Raw genomic sequence first — 22,657 nt, 5'->3', positions numbered from 1 at the left:
TGGCCCTTTACATAAAATTCGCCAGTTGTCTTAGTTTGCCACAGGGCTGCTTATGCAAAGTACCTGAAATGGGTTGGCTTTTATCATAGGAATTTTATTTGGGGTAAGAACTTACAGTTCCAGGGCAAAATCAAAGCACCGTTAGAAATGCTTTATCATTGAAGTCAGCTACTGGTAATACTGGCGTCCTGCCATGTGGTGATCAGACAAGATGGCCGTCTGCCAGTCTCTTTCTACTTTCTCCCTGAACTCATCCGTGGCAGATCAGTCATCTCTCCCTGGGCCTTGACTTCTTGAGCTCAACTGTGGGTGAACCTGGAGTCCCTTCTCTCACATGACTGGATCAAATATGGCAGCTTCCTTTCTCTCTGTGTATCTCTGTTTCTATCAGACCCAGCAAAAGGATAGAGACCCAAGCTGGCTCATGCCTCGCTGACGTAGTCCAATCAAAAAAGTCTCACACTCACAGGAATGGATTAGTTAAAAAACATAAGCTTTTTCTTTTGGGATTCACCAAATTCAAACTGTCACATCAGTCTCTGCCCTAATCCAATAAACTGCAAAAAATAACAATTGAAAACCTATCTCTATTCAGACTCCCAAATATGTCATTATTAGTAGTATTATTTAAATAAGTCAAGATCCAACCACAATAATATCAACAATTCTATTTAAGTAGTGGGAATTTAAGCAGGGAAGTAGTTACATGGGTGATAGTGTTGTGGAATTTAAGAGAAGTTCAATTATTCGAGTATAGAGAGGCCAGGACTCAGGAATGATTTTGAGAAGGAAAAATGGTTTATTGACGGCCGGCCGGACTCGGGAGCTTTCTGTTTGAATCCCGAGCCCCGAACAAGATTTTCAAACGTCTTTTATACAGAGAGGAAAGGCCAAATGGTCCCTTTGTTTCAGTTCTCAATAGGCTTCAATTAGCATATATCTCTTTCACATCTTAGGTAAGCTTTTAGCAAGGACTCCAGACATTTTAGATAAGCCTTGGTTTTTGCATTTCCCCTAAATACTTAAAGTTTATAGCCCTTGCTTTGTTAAACATTTCCTGGGACTGGAGCCTGCTGGTCCCTAAGAGCAGGACTGCAGCCTCTTACCGTTTCACACCCACAAGTCAAACAACTTAGTTATCTCTGAAGAGACAAAGAGCCTTCCACCGATAGCCCACATCATTCCCCCCCTTTGTCAAAGTTTACTTGCTAAGCTTTGGCATAATTATTGTTGTAGCTATGAGGTGGATGACTGTTTGTTGTCTTGACTGATTATTTATCAGTCTTTAGTACAGCATCAAGGACCGTTTTTAGAAGTTTAGAACTTTTCATTCTGGACAGCAGAATCTTGGGCAGGGGCCTCCTGCAGTTATTCTGCTGCCACTGGCACTCACGTGGATTTCCAGTCAGGTTCCAGATCCATCTATTACTTTTCTTTTACTCTTAAAGAGTTTACACCTTTAATTTAAAAGGGGTGCTGAAGGGAGACGATCTCTTTTCTGTAACTGCTTCCTGCTGGCCATGGGCTGTAGTCATTGCCTAATAAGGTGTAAAACTCTTAATTTATTCTAACTGGAGGAAGATGGATCTGGCATTCTGTACGAAGTTGGATGAAGTTTTCATATGGTTTATAAGATGTTCACTCTGAAAGAAACAAACTTAATTAAAAATTTGGAATACCCGTTTTTTTAAAAGAGGACACATTGGATTACAGAGGTAGACAAGGTTAGGTGCCTATAAAGATGGCACTCCTTAAAAGCTGGTGGGAACAGCATATATTCTTTTTTAAGTTATCCATCTTTAGAGAGAAATTGCAACAGACACTTAGCTTTGTCTGAAGACACATTCCAAGCTGTTCAATGATTGACACTCATTCGCTCTGTCAGATGCTCCTGGTGAACTGGCACTCCTTGGGCAACTGGCTTCACTCAGGATTAGAACACTAATTTGGAAATACTCTTAGTTTTCACCTGTGGGAGTGATCAGAACTACAGAATAAAGATTTTTACACCTTGGTTTTCATTGTACAATTTCTAGCAATTTTGACTTGTTCAATAGGTGACTCACCATCAGCAAGCAAGCCTCACTTTTGCTAACTTGAGACTGGCTGAGACTGCCACCTTATTCTATAGACATGTTATTAACTGTTTAGAAAATGATTTTACCAGGAATTTAACATGTCTAATATACTTCTGCACTTGATCCAAAATAGAAAAGATAACATTACAATTATTAGGCATATATTTAGTACAGGATAAAAGTACAGCACTTAATATTAACTAATGTATTACTTAATGCATAAGGATTCAGAGTTGCCATTATTAGTTTTGAGTTTCAGGTTTGTAATACTTTACATGTTATCTCTCCATGAAAGCAGGCCATAATGCCAATTGTGTTTAAGTTTTACTTACAGTCTCCTGGTATCATGGCTCCACTTAGCATGTTCTTCAACGCAGTGAGCAAGTTGCAGCATCCTTCCAGTATTCCAGAGATTTTCCAGTATTCTACTAGCCTGGTGCATAGTGCTCTCTGGCACCATGGAACAGTGCCAGTCTGGAGGCGATATCCATTGTACACTTGGCTGTACCGAGTCATTATTGGCTGCAGGAGCTTGAAACTGCAATATAGTTTCCATCGACTTCAGGAGCAGAACCAGAGACTGATATAGCACATATTTTTAATTGAGGGGTCAGTGACCAGCCTAGCCAATAACTCACATGGAGAGGCCACCTGTAATGTATACAAGGCCTGGTTCGAATGCACAAGAGTTTGACAATGTTAAAGTTTATTCCTTGTTTTATATATATTTTAAACAACTTAACGCAATACATATATCAAATGACTATTTACTTACACAATTTTACTATGAAGATAACAGTAGGTGCTTTACTTTAGTAATAGAGGAAAAATATTATTTTTCATTGTTAGAATGAAAACAATTTTTCCAATAGAATCAAGACATTTTTATTATCATTTACTTAAATGTGTATTTTGCAGTGGCCTTCAGACAGGTTTATTATCATGAAGTTATTTCTGCTACCAATACCAATCTAAGTTTCTTTAGTTAACAATGACTTCTACAACTAGAACTATTTAAACATTTTCAGTTTGGAAGATGTTTTACAAACTCTTTATAATTGACTATAACCGCATTGACTAGACACCTCACGTTTAAATAAACTTACTAAATTACAATTACCAATGAAAGAAATTTACTCTTTATTTAAGAGAGCATATCTACAATCTTTTCCCTTTAGCCTAATTTCACCAATGTGAACTTACAATTTTCATTACCGTAAAGATTTGTACATATGTTAATTTAGTTTATAAATTAACTATGGGAGATTACACTCAAGTTAAATAAAATTGAAACCATAATAGTTTATGCAAGGAATGTTCTCTTTTTCCCTTACAGGAAGCTAAAAACTTCTTTTCTTTAAGTTATGAAAATTATTAATTTAAAAGCATAACTGACTACCAGGTTTTAAAACACATGCATACTGACTTCCAGGTTTCAAAACACATTACACAATTACTTAATTTTTTAAAATCATAACCCAGGAAAGATCTCTCCATAGTTTTTATGGACTTTCCTTTTCTTACTGAAATTTGTTAATAGAGCCACTAATTACCTTATTTTGTTGGAAAGAAATCTTCTGGAAGAAAATAAGGCTCACCAGATTGTGGAGAAGAAAATACTTTATTCTCAATCTTGCAAGAAGGGGCGCAGAGCCAGATATGGCTGGTGCCCCGAACAAAGAAAAATGACACAATTTATACCCCTAAGCCTAGCATGCAAGCTCTTCCTGTTTTTCCATAGATTGGATACTTCAGAAGTTACAGCTTATCTGAGATTTAACTTTCCCACGCAAAAGTTTGATTTAACTGCTTCTTCTATCACATTCCAACCATTTTAGTTTTTACCTGCTCCCCCCCTTTTTCAAATAAGGAATAGAATTTAGTGCTGAAATGGCACCGACTTAGTTAGCTCCTTCTTGGGCATCCTTCCACTGCCCATAGGACTGGCCTAAACTGGTCTCCTCCACTGCTGTCCAACCCGGGAGTGGGAGACTGAGGCAGCAGGCCGCCGGGTTACATCAACATTTTTCTTCTGTGAAAATTAACCTAATCTTTGTTTTGTTTTTTTTTTTCCAATTTATGGCTGACAAAGGTTTAAACTGGGAAATTACCAGGCAAACTGATTCTTTTTTTTTTTTTTTTTTTTATAATTTTTTTATTTTTTATTGACTTTGTAATAATATTACATTAAAAATATATATGTGAGGTCCCATTCAACCCCACCCCCCCACCCCCCCTCTCCCCCCCCCCCCAACAACACTCGTTCCCATCATCATGACACATCCATTGGATTTGGTAAGTACATCTTTGGGCACCTCTGCACCTCATATACATTGGTTCACATCATGGCCCATACTCTCCTCTATTCCATCATGTAGGCCCTGTGAGGATTTACAATGTCCGGTGATTTTTTTTTTTTTTTTTTTTTTTATAATTTTTTTATTTTTTGGCAAACTGATTCTTAATTCCCTAGCCTAGTAGATAGGTTTAATCTGCCACACCTAGTCTTGCCTTAAAAGCTCTTGCAAAGAGGAGGCCCTTTCCCAATTGTTTCCATAATCAGATTTCTATGACTTTTTCATCCTGCTTAGTTCAATTTGGGCTTTAAGAATATTTATAAATATAACTGCATATTTTTTAACAATTTGAGCAAATAGGCAGACATGAATAGTTTGACACAACAACATGACTTTAGTTACTTTAAACTTTTCAAAGACTTTTGAAACTCTTCTTAATTTGCACTATGACCATGCAGTTTACCACAAGAATTTTCTTTCTTACTTAATGGATTGTAATAACCAAAATGTTCTCAATGCCTTAGCACCATTGTTTTAGAACTTTATATTTTACCTTGAAATTAGCAGAATTTTGGATAAGCAACAAGATTAGTTTTATATATATTTACTGAGGCTATTTGAAGCCTCAGGGAGACAGACTGCTTTCTCTCATGAATTGCCACTCTTAGGAACACTGACGGTCAAGGCAGGAGACTTCTCCCCCTCCACCCCCCTTTTGGTTTTGGAGATAATAAAACTCCAGTGGTCATTTAACCTTATTCTATCAGGCAGCAATTTATTTAGTTTACACTTGAATTCATGAGAGAAAGGGTTACTAATACCAGAAGAGGAGACAGTGATGTCCCAGCTCTTCTCAATTATGAAATAACCACAGGCAAAGGCAAAGGGCGAGGTTAGGCCTGAAGCAACCATAAACAAAGGAAAGGTTAGTGTAGAATTTACACTTAAATAATAGTTTCAGGCTAAATTCACCCAGCTATAATCTCAGTTATTGTCTTTCCACTGTTTTACAATATAAATGCATTTATAAATGATTTTAACTCTTAGTTACAGTTTTTATTAATTTTTTTTAAAACCTATTAATTTTATAACACCTTTAAATACCTTTCATTCAACTTATAACATATTAAATGAACTTAACCATTACTTTAATTCTTCCTTTAAAGTGAAAGAATAAATCTCTTGCAGTTAGTTTGAAATAAAAGGCTACTTTTCAGGATTTGATTTCTAGAACATAAAATGTTCTTTTAAAAGAGGTAAGACTCTTCTTCAAACATTGAGGATATGATGAGGTTAAAGCACAAGAAGCTATTGATAAATGATTTTCTTTATATATTGATCTTACTCAATTTAATCATAAAAATTTCCCTTCCACAAACCTTCTACACTTTCAGTATTCATTCAGGTTCTGTCCCACACTCTACTCTTTCCAATAATCAATCATTTTATCTTAGGACAAAATCATCTTCTGTTGCCTTAACAATAAAAACACACTCCATATATCCCACATACTAAGTTACCAGGCAAACGTCTTGCAACATATAATTGCCATTAATACTAACCAAGTTTGTTAAAATAATGAACTTTTCTTCACTTTAAATACTTAGTAGCATGTAATACCAGAAACAGTTTTTTTGGAAGCAAGTTGGCAGGGGAGATTGGCTGCCGAATAAGTTTGTTATAAAATTGCCTTTAATTATTATTATTATCAATTCAGTTTTGTTAAATAATGACTTTCTGCAATTAGCCACTTAAATACCTTAAACAATGCTTTGTAAAACTTTTATAATTATTTATACCCTTAAGACAAAAATTTTACCTTCACAGAACACATTCTCTTACTTAAGGTTACTACAATACCTTCTAAGAACCTGAGCAGAATGCAAACGTATTTTGGCTTTGACACCCTAAGGAGGGAACTTTACTGCATTTATTCTGATTCTGCTTTTCACCTCCTTCACTTCCCCCCCTTCCAGGCAGTCGGGTGCACAACAAACAGGAATGCGGCTTATGAATAGAAGGGTGGACTCACTGGAAAGGGGCAAGCCGCTCCCCCCTTTCCAGCTTTCAGCCAAAATGGGCAGACAGAACCTACTCAAATTTGGCAACTCTCCCAGGAACCCAGCCGCCCTGACTGGGACATTCCCAACAGACTTGGGTGCTTGGCGCGGACACAGATGGCCTCCAAGCCCCGGCAAAGGGCCAGACCAGAGACAAGACACCAGAACATGCACAAACATCTAGACTCCTCAGCTTTTGCCCCAGAATCATTTCACCCCCTTGCCAATGGCAAGGGAGGGCTCCAGCTCAGCTGTAATTCTACTTCATGTAAGGACACAACTCCAACACTAACATTGAGCTGACACAGACAGAAGCACAAAGGTCACTAATCTGACTCACAAGTTTATATATTTATTTTCACCACGGCTGCCCCCACAGCCATCACAAACCTCAGAACACTTAACATTTGGTATAAAGCAAATTCATTCACAAATTAGCACCATAACAAAAGATTTCAGCTAGACTTTTCCACTGTTTAAACTTTACACCCAGACCAAGCTCCACCAGAAAAGCCGATCCATTTTCCTGTAACCAAGTTTTGTTTTCCTTAATCTAGACCAATTTCCAGGATATTAGGACTCGAACCTATAAATACCCTTCCTATTAAAATCGAGACTCCACTCCTTTAGTGGATATAAGACCAGTACCAGATTCTAACATGCAGTTAGACAAACCCAAAACACCAGGGCTTTTCCCCGGTTTTCCTCCTTTTCCCAAGCCTAGAGAGAACGGCTTCCCCCCAGCCTTCTGGGGCTACTAGGGTTCTCTCGGGAGGTGATCAGCCTCCCCTTCCTAGCAATTAAAGCTAGGGCCTTCCAGACTGTGCTCACCCGGGGAGTCTTACCTTCTTCCATGTTCGGAGTTCTTTTTCGTTCCCAGAATCTTTCTCTTCAGACCTTCCATTGCCCCTTGATTTTGTCGGGAAGATTCTGGTGGAGCCCACATCTTTTCTGGATTAAATTTAATCCAGGGGCGCCCAGATTTGGGGTTCACCCGAGTCCTCCCGGCTTCCTCGGGGATTTGGAAGGGGCAGCAAAATGCTACCGTCTCTGGCCTTCATTTATTGTCCCTTCGTGGTCGCCATTAATGTTGTGGAATTTAAGAGAAGTTCAATTATTCGAGTATAGAGAGGCCAGGACTCAGGAATGATTTTGAGAAGGAAAAATGGTTTATTGACGGCCGGCCGGACTCGGGAGCTTTCTGTTTGAATCCCGAGCCCCGAACAAGATTTTCAAACGTCTTTTATACAGAGAGGAAAGGCCAAATGGTCCCTTTGTTTCAGTTCTCAATAGGCTTCAATTAGCATATATCTCTTTCACATCTTAGGTAAGCTTTTAGCAAGGACTCCAGACATTTTAGATAAGCCTTGGTTTTTGCATTTCCCCTAAATACTTAAAGTTTATAGCCCTTGCTTTGTTAAACATTTCCTGGGACTGGAGCCTGCTGGTCCCTAAGAGCAGGACTGCAGCCTCTTACGGTTTCACACCCACAAGTCAAACAACTTAGTTATCTCTGAAGAGACAAAGAGCCTTCCACCCATAGCCCACATCAATAGAAGAGGCTGAGAATATAGATAAGTATTAGCAGAAAGATGCCACCATTGTATCTAGGAAGACAAAGGAAGGTGGTAGTTTTATCAGAGCTCAAAGGCTGGGATCAACAGCAGAAGCTGGAATTGTGAGGTGGTGGTAGGGGGTTGTCACCTAAAATTGGGCCTCTAAAATGATTTGCTTCTGCCTGAGATGACGCCTGAGGCAGAGAGGAAATGAAATAAATACCCTTGCTTCTCCCATGAGTGCCTTCCACTGCCTGAACCTAACCCAAAGTCATCTGACACAGAAGCCTGGGAAATGGAGACTGCAGGGTTTGTTACCCTCAAATTTAGAGTAGAGGCAGAGAAAGGTGAGGAATGAGTCTGAAGACATGCAGGCCCATGACCAGCACAGTTGCTAACAGTTATTGAGTCCTGCCAGTATGCCAGGTACAGAGCTAAACACTTTACATGCATCTTTACCTAGGGATAAAAACTAGTATTATCCCATTTATAAATGAGGTTTGGAGAATTAAGTGAATTGCTGAAGGCCATGAACTAAATAAGTGATGTAGTTAGAATTGAATCCAGGTCTGCCTTGCTCTAAATCTTATTTATGATCCTCTCATGAAATTGTTGAGAGGGCTTAACAGATAATACTCTAAAGACTTTTGAACAGGGCCACAGAGTAGGCTTCCACTAAATATTAGCTGGCGGTTGTTACTGTTAATATATTAATTGCGCTGGTCTTGAGATTAGTTATCACAGGAAAAGAGTAGAAGATCAGTTATTTTATGAAATGTTATCCAAGTGTTTCATTAAACAGTAATATCCTTTTATTGGACATTTTGCTGTTTTTCTAATTAGGGGAATTACTAGAAGATACTCAAATATAGGATTTTTGTTTTGTTTGTTTTTTAAATGAATGGCTCTCATGATGCCTTAATTTACTAATTCAGGGTTTTTTAATGTACCAGATTCATCTCATGTGTGAAATGTCGTCTATTATGCTTCCGTACAGTTCCTCTTTTTCTTTTAGGTGGGCTTTTTTCAACCATTCCCATTATATATCCTTTTTCTTCCTGTCCCCCTGACTATACTTGACTTAATTCTTATATATACATATATATATATATTTTTTTTATTTTTTTTTTGACTAGAAGTCCTTGTCCTTAACCAGCTAAATTCTTAAAATACTTTGGTACATGCTCAAGATTTTCTTCCTCCACAAAATATCCCTAACTAATCAAATGACACATTGATCTTTCTGTTTATAGATAACCTGCAGCATGTTGTCATGTACTATATATTGCCTGAAATAGTGTTTTTTCCATTTTTTATCTTGTTTCTCCAAATAGACTGATAGCCATGTTTGAATAAACTTTTAGGTGTTTGGTGCTTTACAAATACTTAAGTATTATGTGAAAACTTTGAGTTAGAGTTGAAATTATTTGAATCTTTTAAAAGTTGTTAAGATTTGCTTAGAAAGTAATCTTGCTGCATGGCAAAGTGACTGAAAACTTTTGCCTTTGTATGGGATTCCCTGAAAATGACAAGGAAAGGAAAGTTTCTCTTCGATCCCAAGATTTAGCAGACCATGAAACAAAAGATTCTGGAAGTACATCATTCCGGCATGGTATACTATGTAGTCTAAATTTTTCATTTCTTTTTAAAGGCAAGCAAGAAAGGTGATTTGACAAGCAAAATTATTAGGTTTGGCATTGCAATGTCATGTTTTAATGTGCAGAGAATATTTTTAAATACAAGACTCATAACTGGGGTTAGAACTGCTGCCACTATTTTCAGAATCTGAGGCTTAGGACTTGATATGGCAGAAATTTGAACCATAGTATAAAAGAAATAATGATGACCATGTAAACATTTGCACATTGTGGTCTATTATTGCATATGCTTCAAAGGGACCATTCACAAAGTACTGATCTGGGAAACTATACAAAGCAAATGTAGAGATCCAAGGGAGGACAGTTAAAAAAAAGTCTTCAACATGAACTCTGAGAATGCCTGCAACATACTAGTCATTATTCACAATTACCATTTGTATTTTTATCTAATGACTTGTTCTGTTCTCCATTTTCAAAAGAGAATGTTTTCTCAGTGTTTCAAAATCTGTAATTTTGTTTTTAAGTGCTACAGCTGCAGAACTGTAAAAGATAAGTCAATTTAGGTCATATTATCCAAACACTATGAGATGTTAAACTTTGAATTATTTTATGAACTCAGAAGTTGAGTTTTGGATGATCCTGAGTAAATCTAGGTCTAGCTAGATGGGCAAGATTTTTCTCTTTAAAAAATTCAGGTAGGCTAGCATTCTACACTACTTAAAAACAAATAATCTTCCTCTTTACCCTCTCAATGTCTCTTCACCCTCAGATACATATGCATGTTGTGGACCAATTTAGCATTTATTCTCTGTGATGTTAATTGGTTAAATGCAACTCTTAGTAAGTCCAAACCTCTTGAATTTGAAGGTATTTAGACTTGAAACCTAGCATTTTGCCTGCCTCATTCCATGTCTTAAAATATGGTCTTCGTCAGGGCTAGACAGTAAACAGTATAGTGGTAGGGCTCCAAACCACAATTAATAGTGCTGAAAGTCATGTTACAAACCTGCCTCTTGATTCCTTAAAATAAAGAGCTGGGAGCAGCCATGGCAACTGGAACTTAAATTCCGTCACCAAACGGGATTTTGTGTCTTGATTTCATCTAGTTTTTATATGTGTTTATAGGTAGATAGATACCTGATGGATTGATTGCAAAGTGGACTACGACCTGTATCTGAATGTAAAGTTATGTGGAATCTGTCTAACACTTTACTTTGTTTAAATTACTTCAGTTAGTTCTTCTGTGGCTAAGATCACAATTCAAACACTTCTGTCTGAATACTAGTTGTAAAACAGTAAAGCAAATGTCAATAAGTAAGGTACTTACAGTGGAGTAAGGTAGCAAGTTAATGTGATAGAGTTCAGACAATTTTAATTTTAATGGATCTTGCCCCTTGATTTTGGTATTTTCCATCAATTATACCATTTATGATTTTATTTTATTTTAGCCATGTCCTTTGGGGTCCCGAGATTTTCGAGAGAAACAGTGTGCAGACTTTGACAGTATGCCTTTCCGTGGAAAGTATTATAACTGGAAACCCTATACTGGAGGTAATGTATAACTTAGAAGCACACTCATTATCATTTAGAGTTTTGCAAGTATAAGAAAACTATGTTTGTATACAACACATTCATGCATATACTAGTAAAACTTAATGTTTGCAAATCAGGTCATACAAGTGCTTATAGTATTGTAAAGGTCATATATTTTAGTTTTCCTTTAATAAAGCTTATTTATGAGTACAAATTATCAGAGACCATTTTAAAAAAAAACAATTATAGTTTAACAAGGTACAAAGTTACTAGAAAGGATATCTGCACATATATAAAGCCATGTAATAATTTTTATTTCTGCCTGAGATGTCCTTGAGGTATATGCACATTACATTTGTAATCATTGAATATTTGGAACTGTTTCCCTAAAAACAAATTATAAATCAATTCAAAAGAAGCCAGGAAAATCTTTGTTCTTTCTTGGTTAAAGGCCAAGGATGTCCCCACAAATTATTATTCTTCTTTTTAGAGTTAGAAAACATTTTTGTACTTTAATATGGGCATGTATCAAACACAAGTTGTTGAGGAAGGATAAGAATTTTTTCTTAAATTTCCAAATCTGAACTCAATTTTGTGGAGATGTTCTCTTAGAAAAATTGAATGCATTTTTGAAACCTTGATTTGTTTGTTTTTCTAACATTTTACTATGAAAATTACCTAATATATAGCAAAATTAGAAGAATTTTACAGTGACAGCTGTATACACATCACTAAGATTCTACCATTAACATTTTATTGCACTTTCTTTAGTATATTATTTCTCTGCAGATTCATCAATGCATCCTATTATCTTTTTTTAAGATTTATTTATTTATCCCCCCCCCCCCCCCCCGTTGTCTGTTCTCTGTGTCTATTTTCTGTGTGTTTTGTCCGCTTCTATTGTCAGCGGCACGGGAATCTGTGTCTCCTCTAGTTGCATCATCTTGCTGAGTCAGTTCTCCGTGTGTGCAGAGCCATTCTTAGGCAGGCTGCATTTTGTTTCATGCTGGGTGGCTCTCCTTAAGGGGCGCACTCCTTGCACGTGGGGCTCCCCTGCGTGGGGGACACCCCTGCGTGACATGGCACTCCCATGTGGTAGACAGACGCCTAACCACTGGGTCACGTCCGCTGCCTAACGCATCCTATTTTCTGATGCATTTCAAAATAATTTGCAAATATCAGTGCACTTCCCTCTAATTACTTAATTCAGCATGTATAATACTAACCAGAGTTCAATATTTGTTTGCTTTTTTGTTTGAGGTCAGATTGCTGACAATAAAATGCACAAATCTTAATTCTACCTTTCCTGAATTAAAAAATATATATATTTTTCTTTATTAGAGAAGCTATAGATGGATTTACAGATCAATCATGCATAAAATACAGGATTCCCATATACAATCCTATTATTAACACCTTCCATTGGTGTGTAATATTTTCCAGAGCTTGACAAATGCATATATCTGTATAACCCAAACACATATTGAAAAATATAACATTTCCATTACCTCTGAAGTTCTCACAATTCTCTTAGACCTGCCAGTCCTTCTCAGTCAATAGCTACCTCCACCTACTTCTCTCAAATCACAATCACTGTTCTGATTTTTTTCTTACCATTGATTAGTTTTGCCTGTTCCAGAAACTCATATAAATGAAATTAAGTTGTATATACTCTTTTGTGTAAGACTTATTTAAGCCTAATATTTCTGAGATCCAGCCTTGTCATTACATGTATAATAGTTCTTTCCTTTTTATTGCTGAGCAATATTCCATTGTGATGAACCACAGTTCATTTTTCCTTTTTCCTCTTGATGGACCCCTGGGCTGTTTCTTGTTTTGTCTGTTATGAATAAAATTGCTATGAACATTTGTATACATGTCTTTTTTATGGGCATATGTTTTCTCTTGGGTGGAAATGCTGGGTAATAGGGTAGGTATGAGATTAGTTTTAAAAGAAACTGCCAGATGTTTTTCCAAAGTGAATGTGTACCATTTTATAATCCCACCAACAATGTATGAGAGTTCTGTTTGCTTCACATCCTTGCCAACATTTGGTGTTGTCAGTCTTTTACTAAGGGTATATAGTGATGTCTCAAAAACAGTTTTAATTTGCATTTTCCCATTTATGTTGAAGATGTTTTCATGTACTTATTGGCTATTTTATGTATCTTTTTTTGTAAAGTGTCCAAACCTTTTGCCTGCTTTTTAATTGAGCTATTTATTTATTTATTCTTGAGTGGTAATCGTTTTATCATATATGTTTTATGAATATTTTCTCACAACTTGTGGCTTTCCTATTACTTATTTAATGGTGTTTTGGGATGAGTATAAATTTTCATTTCGATGAATTCCAGTTTATCAAACTTTTTCTTTTATAGTCATTGCATTCTTATTATAGCTAAGAAATCTTTGCCTACCCCAACTCAGAAATATTTTCTATATTTTCTTTTAAAAACTTCTATGGTTTTAATCTTTATGTTTAGATTTATGATCTGTCTCAAAATAATTTGGGGTCCTGGTGTATTTATAGACTCTATATTTTCTTTCATTAATTTGTCAGTCCTTTGCCCCTGCCACATTGACTTGATTACTATAGGTGTGTGGATACTCTTCAATATTGGTAGTGTAAGTTCCTTCAGCTATAATCAGCTTTTTCAAGGTTCTTTGGATATTCTAAGTGCTTTTCATTTCTGTATGATATTTAGAATCAGCTTCCTAATTTTTACAAAAAACTCTGCTGGTCTTATGATTGATATTATGTTGAATCTATAGATCAATTGACAGCAAACAGATATTAACAATATTGAACTTACCAATTTATGAGTATGGTATACTTCTCCATTTGTTTGTGTCTCCATTAATTTCTGTCAGGTGGGTTTTGTAGTTTTAGATGTAAGATGAAAATTTTATTCAATTTATTCCTGAGTAATTTATATTTAAAAAATTTTTTATATTGTAAAGTTTTGAAAATTATATTTAGTATATAAAAGTAAAAGTAATTTTTGTATATTCACCTTGTATTCTGTGCTCTTTATAATTTTCCTTATTAGTTCTAATACTTGTTTTGTAGATTAATTAGGACTTTTATTTTTTGGAAATGGCCCATTTTCTGGAAATAGAGGTAGTCTATTTCGATACTTACATTTTTTTTTTTTTCATTTTCTTGCCCTAATGCACTGGTTAGGTCCTCCAGTACAATTGTGCATCTATTATTGATTGTATGGTTTTTTTCTTTATTCAGTTAATATAGTGAATTACTTGACTAATTTTATAATGCAAAACTAAGTTTATATTCCCAGAGTAAACCTTATGTGGTCATGATGTATTTTTTTTTAATGTTGTTGAATTCAATTGCTAATATTTTATTAAGGATTTTTGCATCTGTGTTCATGCAGGACATTTACTTGTAATATTTTTCATGTCATGTCTTTGACAAATGTTGGTATCAGAGTTACTATGGCTTCAAGAAATAGAATTCTTGTTCATTTTTTGAAAGTTTATAAGATTTCTATTATTTCTTCCTTAGAGTAGATTTCACTAGTAAAACCACCCAGGCCAGATATTTTCTTAGTGAAAAGTTTTTGTTGTTGTTTTTTAATTGCGAATTCAACTCTTTTAATAGATATAGAACTATTCAGATTTTAAAATATCTTCCTTTGTCAGGTTTGGAATTGGTATCTTCAAAACATCTGTTATATAATTTGTGCAGTTTATTCACATAAAATTGATCTTAACATTCTCTTATTGTCCTGTTTGATATCTGTAGGATCTATAGTAGTGTAGTTTCTTTCATATCTAATATTGATAATTTGTTTTGTTTGTTTCATCATGATTAGTATTTGCTTGTGGTTTATTAACTTTATTAATCTTTTCAAAGACCCAACTTTTGACTTTAAAACTTTTCCTTTGTCTTTTTTCTATTTCATTGATTTTTGCTTTTATAATTATTATTTTCTTCCGTCCATTTTGTGTTTATTTTGCTCTTCTGATCCTCAACATTTTATGTGTTGCATTTTAATTTCCTTCAATTAAAAATATTTTCTTATTTATGTTGTAATTTTTTTCTTTGAATCATGGGTTATTTATTAGAGTTGGTCTCATTTCTAAGTTTTTGAGGTTTTCCAGTTATCTTTTTTTTTTATTTATAATTTAATTCCATTGTGATCAGAAGTATACCCTGTATGGTTTACATTATTAAAATTAATTGAGGGAAACAGATATGCCTCAAGCAGTTGGGCCCCTGCCTACCATATGGGAGATACTGGGTTTGGTTCCTGGTGCCTCCTAAAGAAGACAAGCAAGACTGTGAGCTGACGTGACAGGCTGGTGTGGCAAGCTGATGCAACAAGGTGATGCAGTGAGATGATGCAATGAAGAGACACAAAGAGGAAGCACAATGAGAAAGACAACAAGCAGGGAGTGGAGGTGGCTCAAATGATTGAGTGCCTCCCTCCCACATGGGAGGTCCCAGGTTTGATTCCTGGTACCTTCTAAAAAAGAAGATGAACAGAGAGCAGACAGCAAGCTCAAACAATGAGTGGGGGGGAATCAATAAATAAATAATCTTTAAAAAAAATAATTGAGATTTGTTTTATGAAAGCTTATTGTCCATTTTAGTAAATTTTCCATATACACTTGAAAAGAATGTTTTCTGTACTTGTTGGATATAGTATTCTATAAATATCAATGAGGTCAAGTTGGCTGATAGTATTCAAATCTTTCATATTACTGATTTTTTTTTCTGCTATAGTTCTAACAATTACTGAGAGATGTTTTTAAATATCCTACTATATTACTTTGCTTTCTTTTTTGTAAGTTTTTGCATCATGCATTTTGAAGTTCTTTTATTAGGTGCATATAACATTTGAGATTTTTGTGTTACCAAAGAAGTAAGTATCTGAAATAATTCACAGATTAGATAATTAGCATATACGTAATTGTGTGTTTAGTGAATTAATCCCCAATTCATAATAAGCTTTAAATGAAGTTAATGGATTATTGTCACCTTCCATTTAGAGCCTCATCTCATATTTCTTCTTGAATTGATAGAGGGATATTTTATGAAAACTAATTGTAGCAGAGGAGACTGAATACATATTCAGCAGTAAAATAAAAAGAAATGTATTCCTATCATCATCACATGCTATAGTGGGCTAAGGAATGCTACCCTAGCATTTATATGTTCTGTCTCTCAAATACTACCATACATAATTAGTATAATGTTAAAACTGAGTAAACAAAAGACTTCTTTAAGCTCTCTATTTAATGTCTGATGCATAAAATGCTACATTAAACTCCAAAGCATTACAATTAAAGAAATGAGAAAACAACTATACTGGTTAATGAAAAAAAAAATTCCCAGTAAAATTCATGGAAATTTAGAGCTATTTTGTTTATGAGAATTTTACCCAAAAGAATATATATAATTTGATTTTAAGTTTAGAAAGCATTTATTTTAATTTTTTATATTTTATGCTCAATATAACATAATATTTAACTAAGCCTAATAATAACATTATAAGATTTATAGAACCCTACACACATTGAAATTGGAAGAAAACACGGACTTTAGGTTAACTCTGAATGAACTGCCAACATTTAACATTTGAAAGGTTTTACATTTTAAAAGCCATGTGCTCTTGAGAAATCAGAATGTCTTGTAATATTGGGTCATATTCTTGAATGACAACAACCAACTATAACAGTCATCTCTGTAGATAGAATGTGCTCTGATTCATCATATTCTCCACCACTCTTTTACTCCTTTTACTTCATGTACATTTACTATACATAAATCTGGCTTCTACCTTTATTGGGTCCATGGCAAATCATTTCATCTTCTCTATTTTCTTCATTATAAGTAGTCTTCCTTATTTTTTTAATTAAAGATTGTTGTAATTTGCTTTTTTTTTTTTAAGATTTATTTATTTCTCTCCCCTTCCCCCCTCACCCTGCCCCAGTTGTCTGTTCTCTGTGTCTATCTGCTGCATGTTCTTCTTTGTCTACTTCTGTTGTTGTCAGCGGCATGGGAATCTGTTTCTTTTTGTTGCGTCACCTCTCCATGTGTGTGGTGCCATTCCTGGGCAGGCTGCACTTCCTTTCGCATTGGGCGGCTCTCCTTATGGGGCGCACTCCTTGCATGTGGGGCTCCCCTACGCGGGGGACACCCTTGTGTGGCATGGCACTCCTTGCATGCATCAGCTCTGTACATGGGCCAGCTCCACACGGGTCAAGGAGGCCCGGGGTTTGAACCTCGGACCTCCCATGTGGTAGACGGACGCCCTAACCACTGGGACAAGTCCGCTTCAAATTATGCTGATAAAATTTCTCCCATAGGGGAGTCTTCCTTATTTTGAAGAGAAATTTTATCAACATAATTTAATAAGGCCAAACATTTTAAGCTTCATGAAATAAAGGTACAACAGAGAGTATGTTTAAGTCATAGCTCTAATAATTACATTTTTATAAATAGTTTTTTCACATGCTGTTTTGAATAAATGAAATCCATGTTCATTGCTGTTCTTCCAATATACTATAAAATCATGTACTCTGCTTACTTTTTAAAAAATTACTGTTATACCTATTTTTTCACTTCAACCTTAATAAATAATACATTTCAATTATGACATGTAAATGCTCAAAAGCTATTATATAAATTTGTTCACAAATTATATATTGTTTTAATTATTCAAATTTAATTCTATCTTTAATATTCATCTTTGATTTATCTCTGATTTGCTCCTGTCTTAAGAATTTATCTCCATCCTGAAACCAAACTCATGGAATAGGATGTGTTTAAGACAGGTATAAATTTAGTTTTATTTTACAACCATATCCCTGCTTCAAGTAGCAGAGTTCTTGTATCAACTTCAGTAATAACTGAAATGTTTAGCAGAAATTACTATTTATTGTATGAGGTAATTGTCTCAAGCTTTCTATGAATATTTTCTTAGTTCAGTTTTTAAAAATAGTTTTTACTTCATCCATTTTTTCCCCAATATTCAGGTACATCCACTGTGATCCCTTCTAATGTAAAATATGTTGGAAATATATATTGGAAATATCTGATAATTTTAAACTTTAAAACTGCTCAGCAGGTCCTCCTTTTGTTGCACAAGCAATGAAAATAAACATAAAATTTTAGCAAAGGGGGAATGAAATCTCTATATGTAGGTATATAGTCAGGGAATAGTATCTATATGAATTGTAAAATTACTGTAGATAATATTGAATCATTGTTCATCTCTTCTATTATGTTTGTCCAGGTGGTGTAAAACCTTGTGCATTAAACTGCTTGGCTGAAGGTTACAATTTTTACACTGAACGTGCCCCTGCAGTAATTGATGGAACTCGGTGCAATGCGGATTCACTGGATATCTGTATCAATGGAGAATGCAAGGTTGCTCAGATTATGAATTTCACACCTTCTAGTTGGCATTTTTTACTTTTGTCTTTTCCTGAGATAGCAGCTCCTAATTAATAAATATGTTCAGTTTTAACAGAGAGCCTGATCTTATAGAAATTTAATATCCAATATTGATGAAAATATATGTGAAGAAGAATAACCCATTTGTATTCCAGCACCATGCAAATGTGATTATTCTTGTGTTCTAGGTTTACGGTGATTGCCAGAGTTATGAAAATATTTTGGACTTTAATTTCTGTTATGTTGCTGTTCTGTTCACAAATAAGATGATGGAAAAAGAGAGGGAAGTAGAATTTCACACTTATTCATATGGCCACCGTATGTTTTCATTGAAAGATTATTTGATTTATTTCATAGCATAATTTTTACTCAAAGTGTGAAACAGCTTTTGCTCCTCCTATTTTGTCTCCCTGGAAGAATTTACAATGTTTTCCATTATTGAGATAGTCTCTACCATTGGAATGATAGGTACAAAGCGTGATATTTTTTTAGACCTGCTTTTGAATCTTACCATAAGAAGAAAAGTGTGTGGGTAGGTAGCCATGAAGGCCACTGACCTTGTATATATATTTTTTTTCTTTTTTTTTCTTGTGTTACTTTAAGGAAGCACAAAACTAAGAGAATGGAAAAAATGCCCTATAGTCCCTTAGTTTCTTGCAAAAGTTTCTACTCTTCTGGTTACTTGCCTCCAAATGTATCTGATGATCCATCCAGAGTGTTTGTGTGGTGTGTATGTGTATGTGCTTATTTTATTTCCTTGAAGAAAAAAGTTTTCTGTGACCATATTAAAATTTATTCAGATAAAAAAAACTTACAGATTAAATTCACAGATGATATACTTGGTTTCAATGACTAAAAGTCAAATGTACAAATTCAACTCCCAAAATGTATACCAAATATATATTTTAAAGTTTATGTTGCAATGATTAAATGAAAAATTGAGAGGTGACATTTTAGCTTAAGTTGGATTCTTAAATCTTCTTTTTTGTTTATAGCAATTTTTTTCAGCCAGTGGAAATAGGTATTCATTTAAAAAGATTTACCCAAGTGTGAATGCCGTAACTAATCTTTGACACTAACAATTGGACGTCCAAAAAGGAAGAGTGGTTTAGGAAGGGCAAGTCATAACGCTCAGTCAGAGCTCTTGCTATCATAACCTTGTATAGGTCTTTCACATCAGAAGCATATGTCAAGTTTTCTTAATTATTCCATTTCTTGATTACTGGTATAAATAAGACCCGTTTGCTAACAAATGACAATAATATTTTAAAGTTGGAATGATGTGGTATCTATTAATGAAGACATCTAGGTTAAAAATATAGGCCCAAAGATGTACTTACCAAATCCAATGGATGTGTCATGATGATGGGAACGAGTGTTGTTGGGGGGGGGGAGAGGGGGGGTGGGGGGGTGGGGTTGAATGGGACCTCACATATATATTTTTAATGTAATATTATTACAAAGTCAATAAAAAATAAAAAAATTAAAAAAAAAAAATATAGGCTTAAATCCTTGAGGAATCATAATATTTAAAAACTTATGTTTTGAGAAATGTTAGCTAGAATGCATTGAAATTGAAGGGAAAAGAGGAAAGTGTTTCTTGTTCTGATTTCCTTTACTGGAAAAATAAGTAAGTAAATATATATGTATTTGATTTAGTTATGGTTCCAAGAATTTCTCTTTTTGACACACTGAATATTCTTCTCTGTTTTCAGCATGTAGGTTGTGATAATATTTTGGGATCTGATGCTAGGGAAGATAGATGTCGAGTCTGTGGAGGGGATGGAAGCACTTGTGATGCCATTGAAGGGTTCTTCAATGATTCGTTGCCTAGAGGAGGTGAGTATGTAGAAAGAACGCTTCCTCACTTCTCTGGTATACTTAGAATTGCCAAAAGCCTTGATAACTTCCCTTTTAAAAATATTCTCCATTTAGATAGACAAGCTTATGCTTTTTCCAAATTGCTTTTAATCCTTTAAGTATTAAATATGGCTTCATGTAAGATATTTAAAATATATATATTATTCTCTCTCTATTAACTTTATTTACCCACATTTCTTTGAGATGTGCATTCCAACAGTTCATTAAGGGCCCTGTGTCGAAAAAAAAAGATGGACCATATTATACATGTTGAGGCTCTAATGATATCTTGAGATAATTTTAGGTAAAAAGAAAATTACTGTAGATGTATTCATGATCTCAAAGGGGAATACACCAGTATTTCATAATTTATAAAGTGCAAAGTCTAAAAAAGAATGAAAGAGTAAGGAAACTATGGTTACTAAGTTGTTACTAAAAGTAATTTTTTTCACTAAGGCTGTAGATGCTCGTTATTATTGGTTATCTTCTGTGTTCCAGGCTACATGGAAGTGGTGCAGATACCAAGAGGCTCTGTTCATATTGAAGTCAGAGAGGTTGCCATGTCAAAAAACTATATTGGTAAGTAGCGCGTTTTTCTAGATTTTAAAAGTTTATGAGGAAAAGCAGCACAGTATCAAGAAGGATTGTGTTTATGCTAAAATGAAGGAAGTTCCAAGTTTTATAGGTCCACAAATAAAATGCTAAAAATAATTGGTAGTTTGCAGCTTAATCTTCATTTGGTTGATTACTTGATATTTTAAAATCAATTTTGTTAATGTGTAATTTATATAGAATTAAATGTATCAGTTATAAGTGTACATTTATTTAGGACTTTAAATTTTTTCAACACTGTCTTATTTTTCAGTGTATAGGTCTTGAGCATATTTTGCTAAACCTCTCACTAAGTGTTTCATGCTTTTCGATGCTATTGTAAATGGTATTGATATTTTAATTTCATTTTCCAATTGTTGTTATTACATAACACTACACTTCCTTGCGTTTATATTGATTTTATATCCTTTGACTTGATTACACTCACTTATTTTAGCTTTCTTCTGATTAGTGTATACATACAAATCTTTTCCCATCCATCTATTTTGTACATGTAGGTGTTTGTGTTTAAAACTTGTTTCTTATAAATGGCATGTAGCTGGGTCTTGATTTCTCATTGTATCTAACAATCTTTGTATTGTTTAAGTGCATTATTTTAGATGGGGAGGTGGTTTGGAAAAGAGTAAATATTTTCAGCTTTGTAGAACATATAGTCTCTGTTGCAACTTATTATACTCAACTCTGCCATTGTAGTGTGAAAGCAAATATAAATAATACAGAAATGAATGGGCGTGGTTGTATTTCAATAACACTTTATTTCCAAAAGAAGTTGGTGGGCTATATTTGACCCTTGGGCTGTGGTTTGGGAACCCCTGGTCTAGATCATTTACATTTAATGTAATTATCAATATCATTGGGTTTAAGTCTACCATCTTGCTATTTTCTATTTGTCCTATGTGTTTCTTTCCCTTTCATTCACCTACTGGATCCTCCACTATTGGCTTTTTAGCTATACTTTTTGTTCTTTTTAATTAGTGGTTGCTCTAGGGTTTATAAAATGTATCTTTAATTTATCACAGTATACCTTCAAATATTATTACACCATTTCATGTATAAGACCCTTACAATAATTTACCTACATTGTCCCCTTCCATCCTCTTTGTTATTTTTAATACATGATACTTCCCTAAATGTTATAAACTCCACAATACATTGTTATTAATTTTGCTTTAAGGAGTCAATTATCTTTAACAATTTTAAAAATTATTATAATTACCACATACTTACAATATCTGGTAGACTTCCTTTCTTTGTATAGATATAGGTGTCCAACTGGTATCATTTTGTCTGCCTGAATAATCTGCTTTAGCATTTCTTATTAATGCAGATCCACTCATTCTCTCAGCATTTGTTTAGTGAAAAAGTTTTCTTTGTTTCTTCTTCATATTTAAAGAATATTTTCACTTGATAGAGAATCTTAAGTGGACTTTTTTTTTCTTTCACTAAAAATGTCATTCCTTCAAGTTTGCATTATTAATTTTAGGAGAAGACTTTGCTCATTCTTATCTTTGTTCACCTGTATATAATATCTCTCCCCCCCCCTCTGGCTACTTGTAAGATTATCTGTTTATGGCCTGATTTCAGGAATTTGATTATTGTTTTAGTTTGCTAAAAACTGCCAAGGCAATATACCAGAA

The 22,657-nt window shown here is 34.5% G+C and overlaps 1 protein-coding gene across 8 annotated transcripts in view; it reads left to right on the top strand.

The window, feature by feature from the left end:
• ADAMTS6 (ADAM metallopeptidase with thrombospondin type 1 motif 6) overlaps positions 1-22,657 on the top strand; it is a 313,210-nt gene that overhangs the window by 239,069 nt on the left and 51,484 nt on the right. For all 8 annotated transcript variants that reach the window (XR_011645856.1, XM_071208283.1, XM_058309311.1 and 5 more), the window contains 4 exons: positions 11,038-11,140; positions 18,388-18,521; positions 20,264-20,387; positions 20,907-20,987. Coding sequence is in view for 7 of the 8 variants with exons in the window: in XM_071208283.1 (XP_071064384.1) it covers positions 11,038-11,140; positions 18,388-18,521; positions 20,264-20,387; positions 20,907-20,987 (442 nt within the window). In the remaining variant the exon portion in view is untranslated. The remainder of the gene's footprint in view (positions 1-11,037; positions 11,141-18,387; positions 18,522-20,263; positions 20,388-20,906; positions 20,988-22,657) is intronic.

This window comes from Dasypus novemcinctus, chromosome 2 (genome assembly GCF_030445035.2).
Source record: "Dasypus novemcinctus isolate mDasNov1 chromosome 2, mDasNov1.1.hap2, whole genome shotgun sequence".
Lineage (NCBI taxonomy): Eukaryota > Metazoa > Chordata > Mammalia > Cingulata > Dasypodidae > Dasypus > Dasypus novemcinctus.
This window is presented reverse-complemented; position numbering and strand designations above follow the sequence as displayed.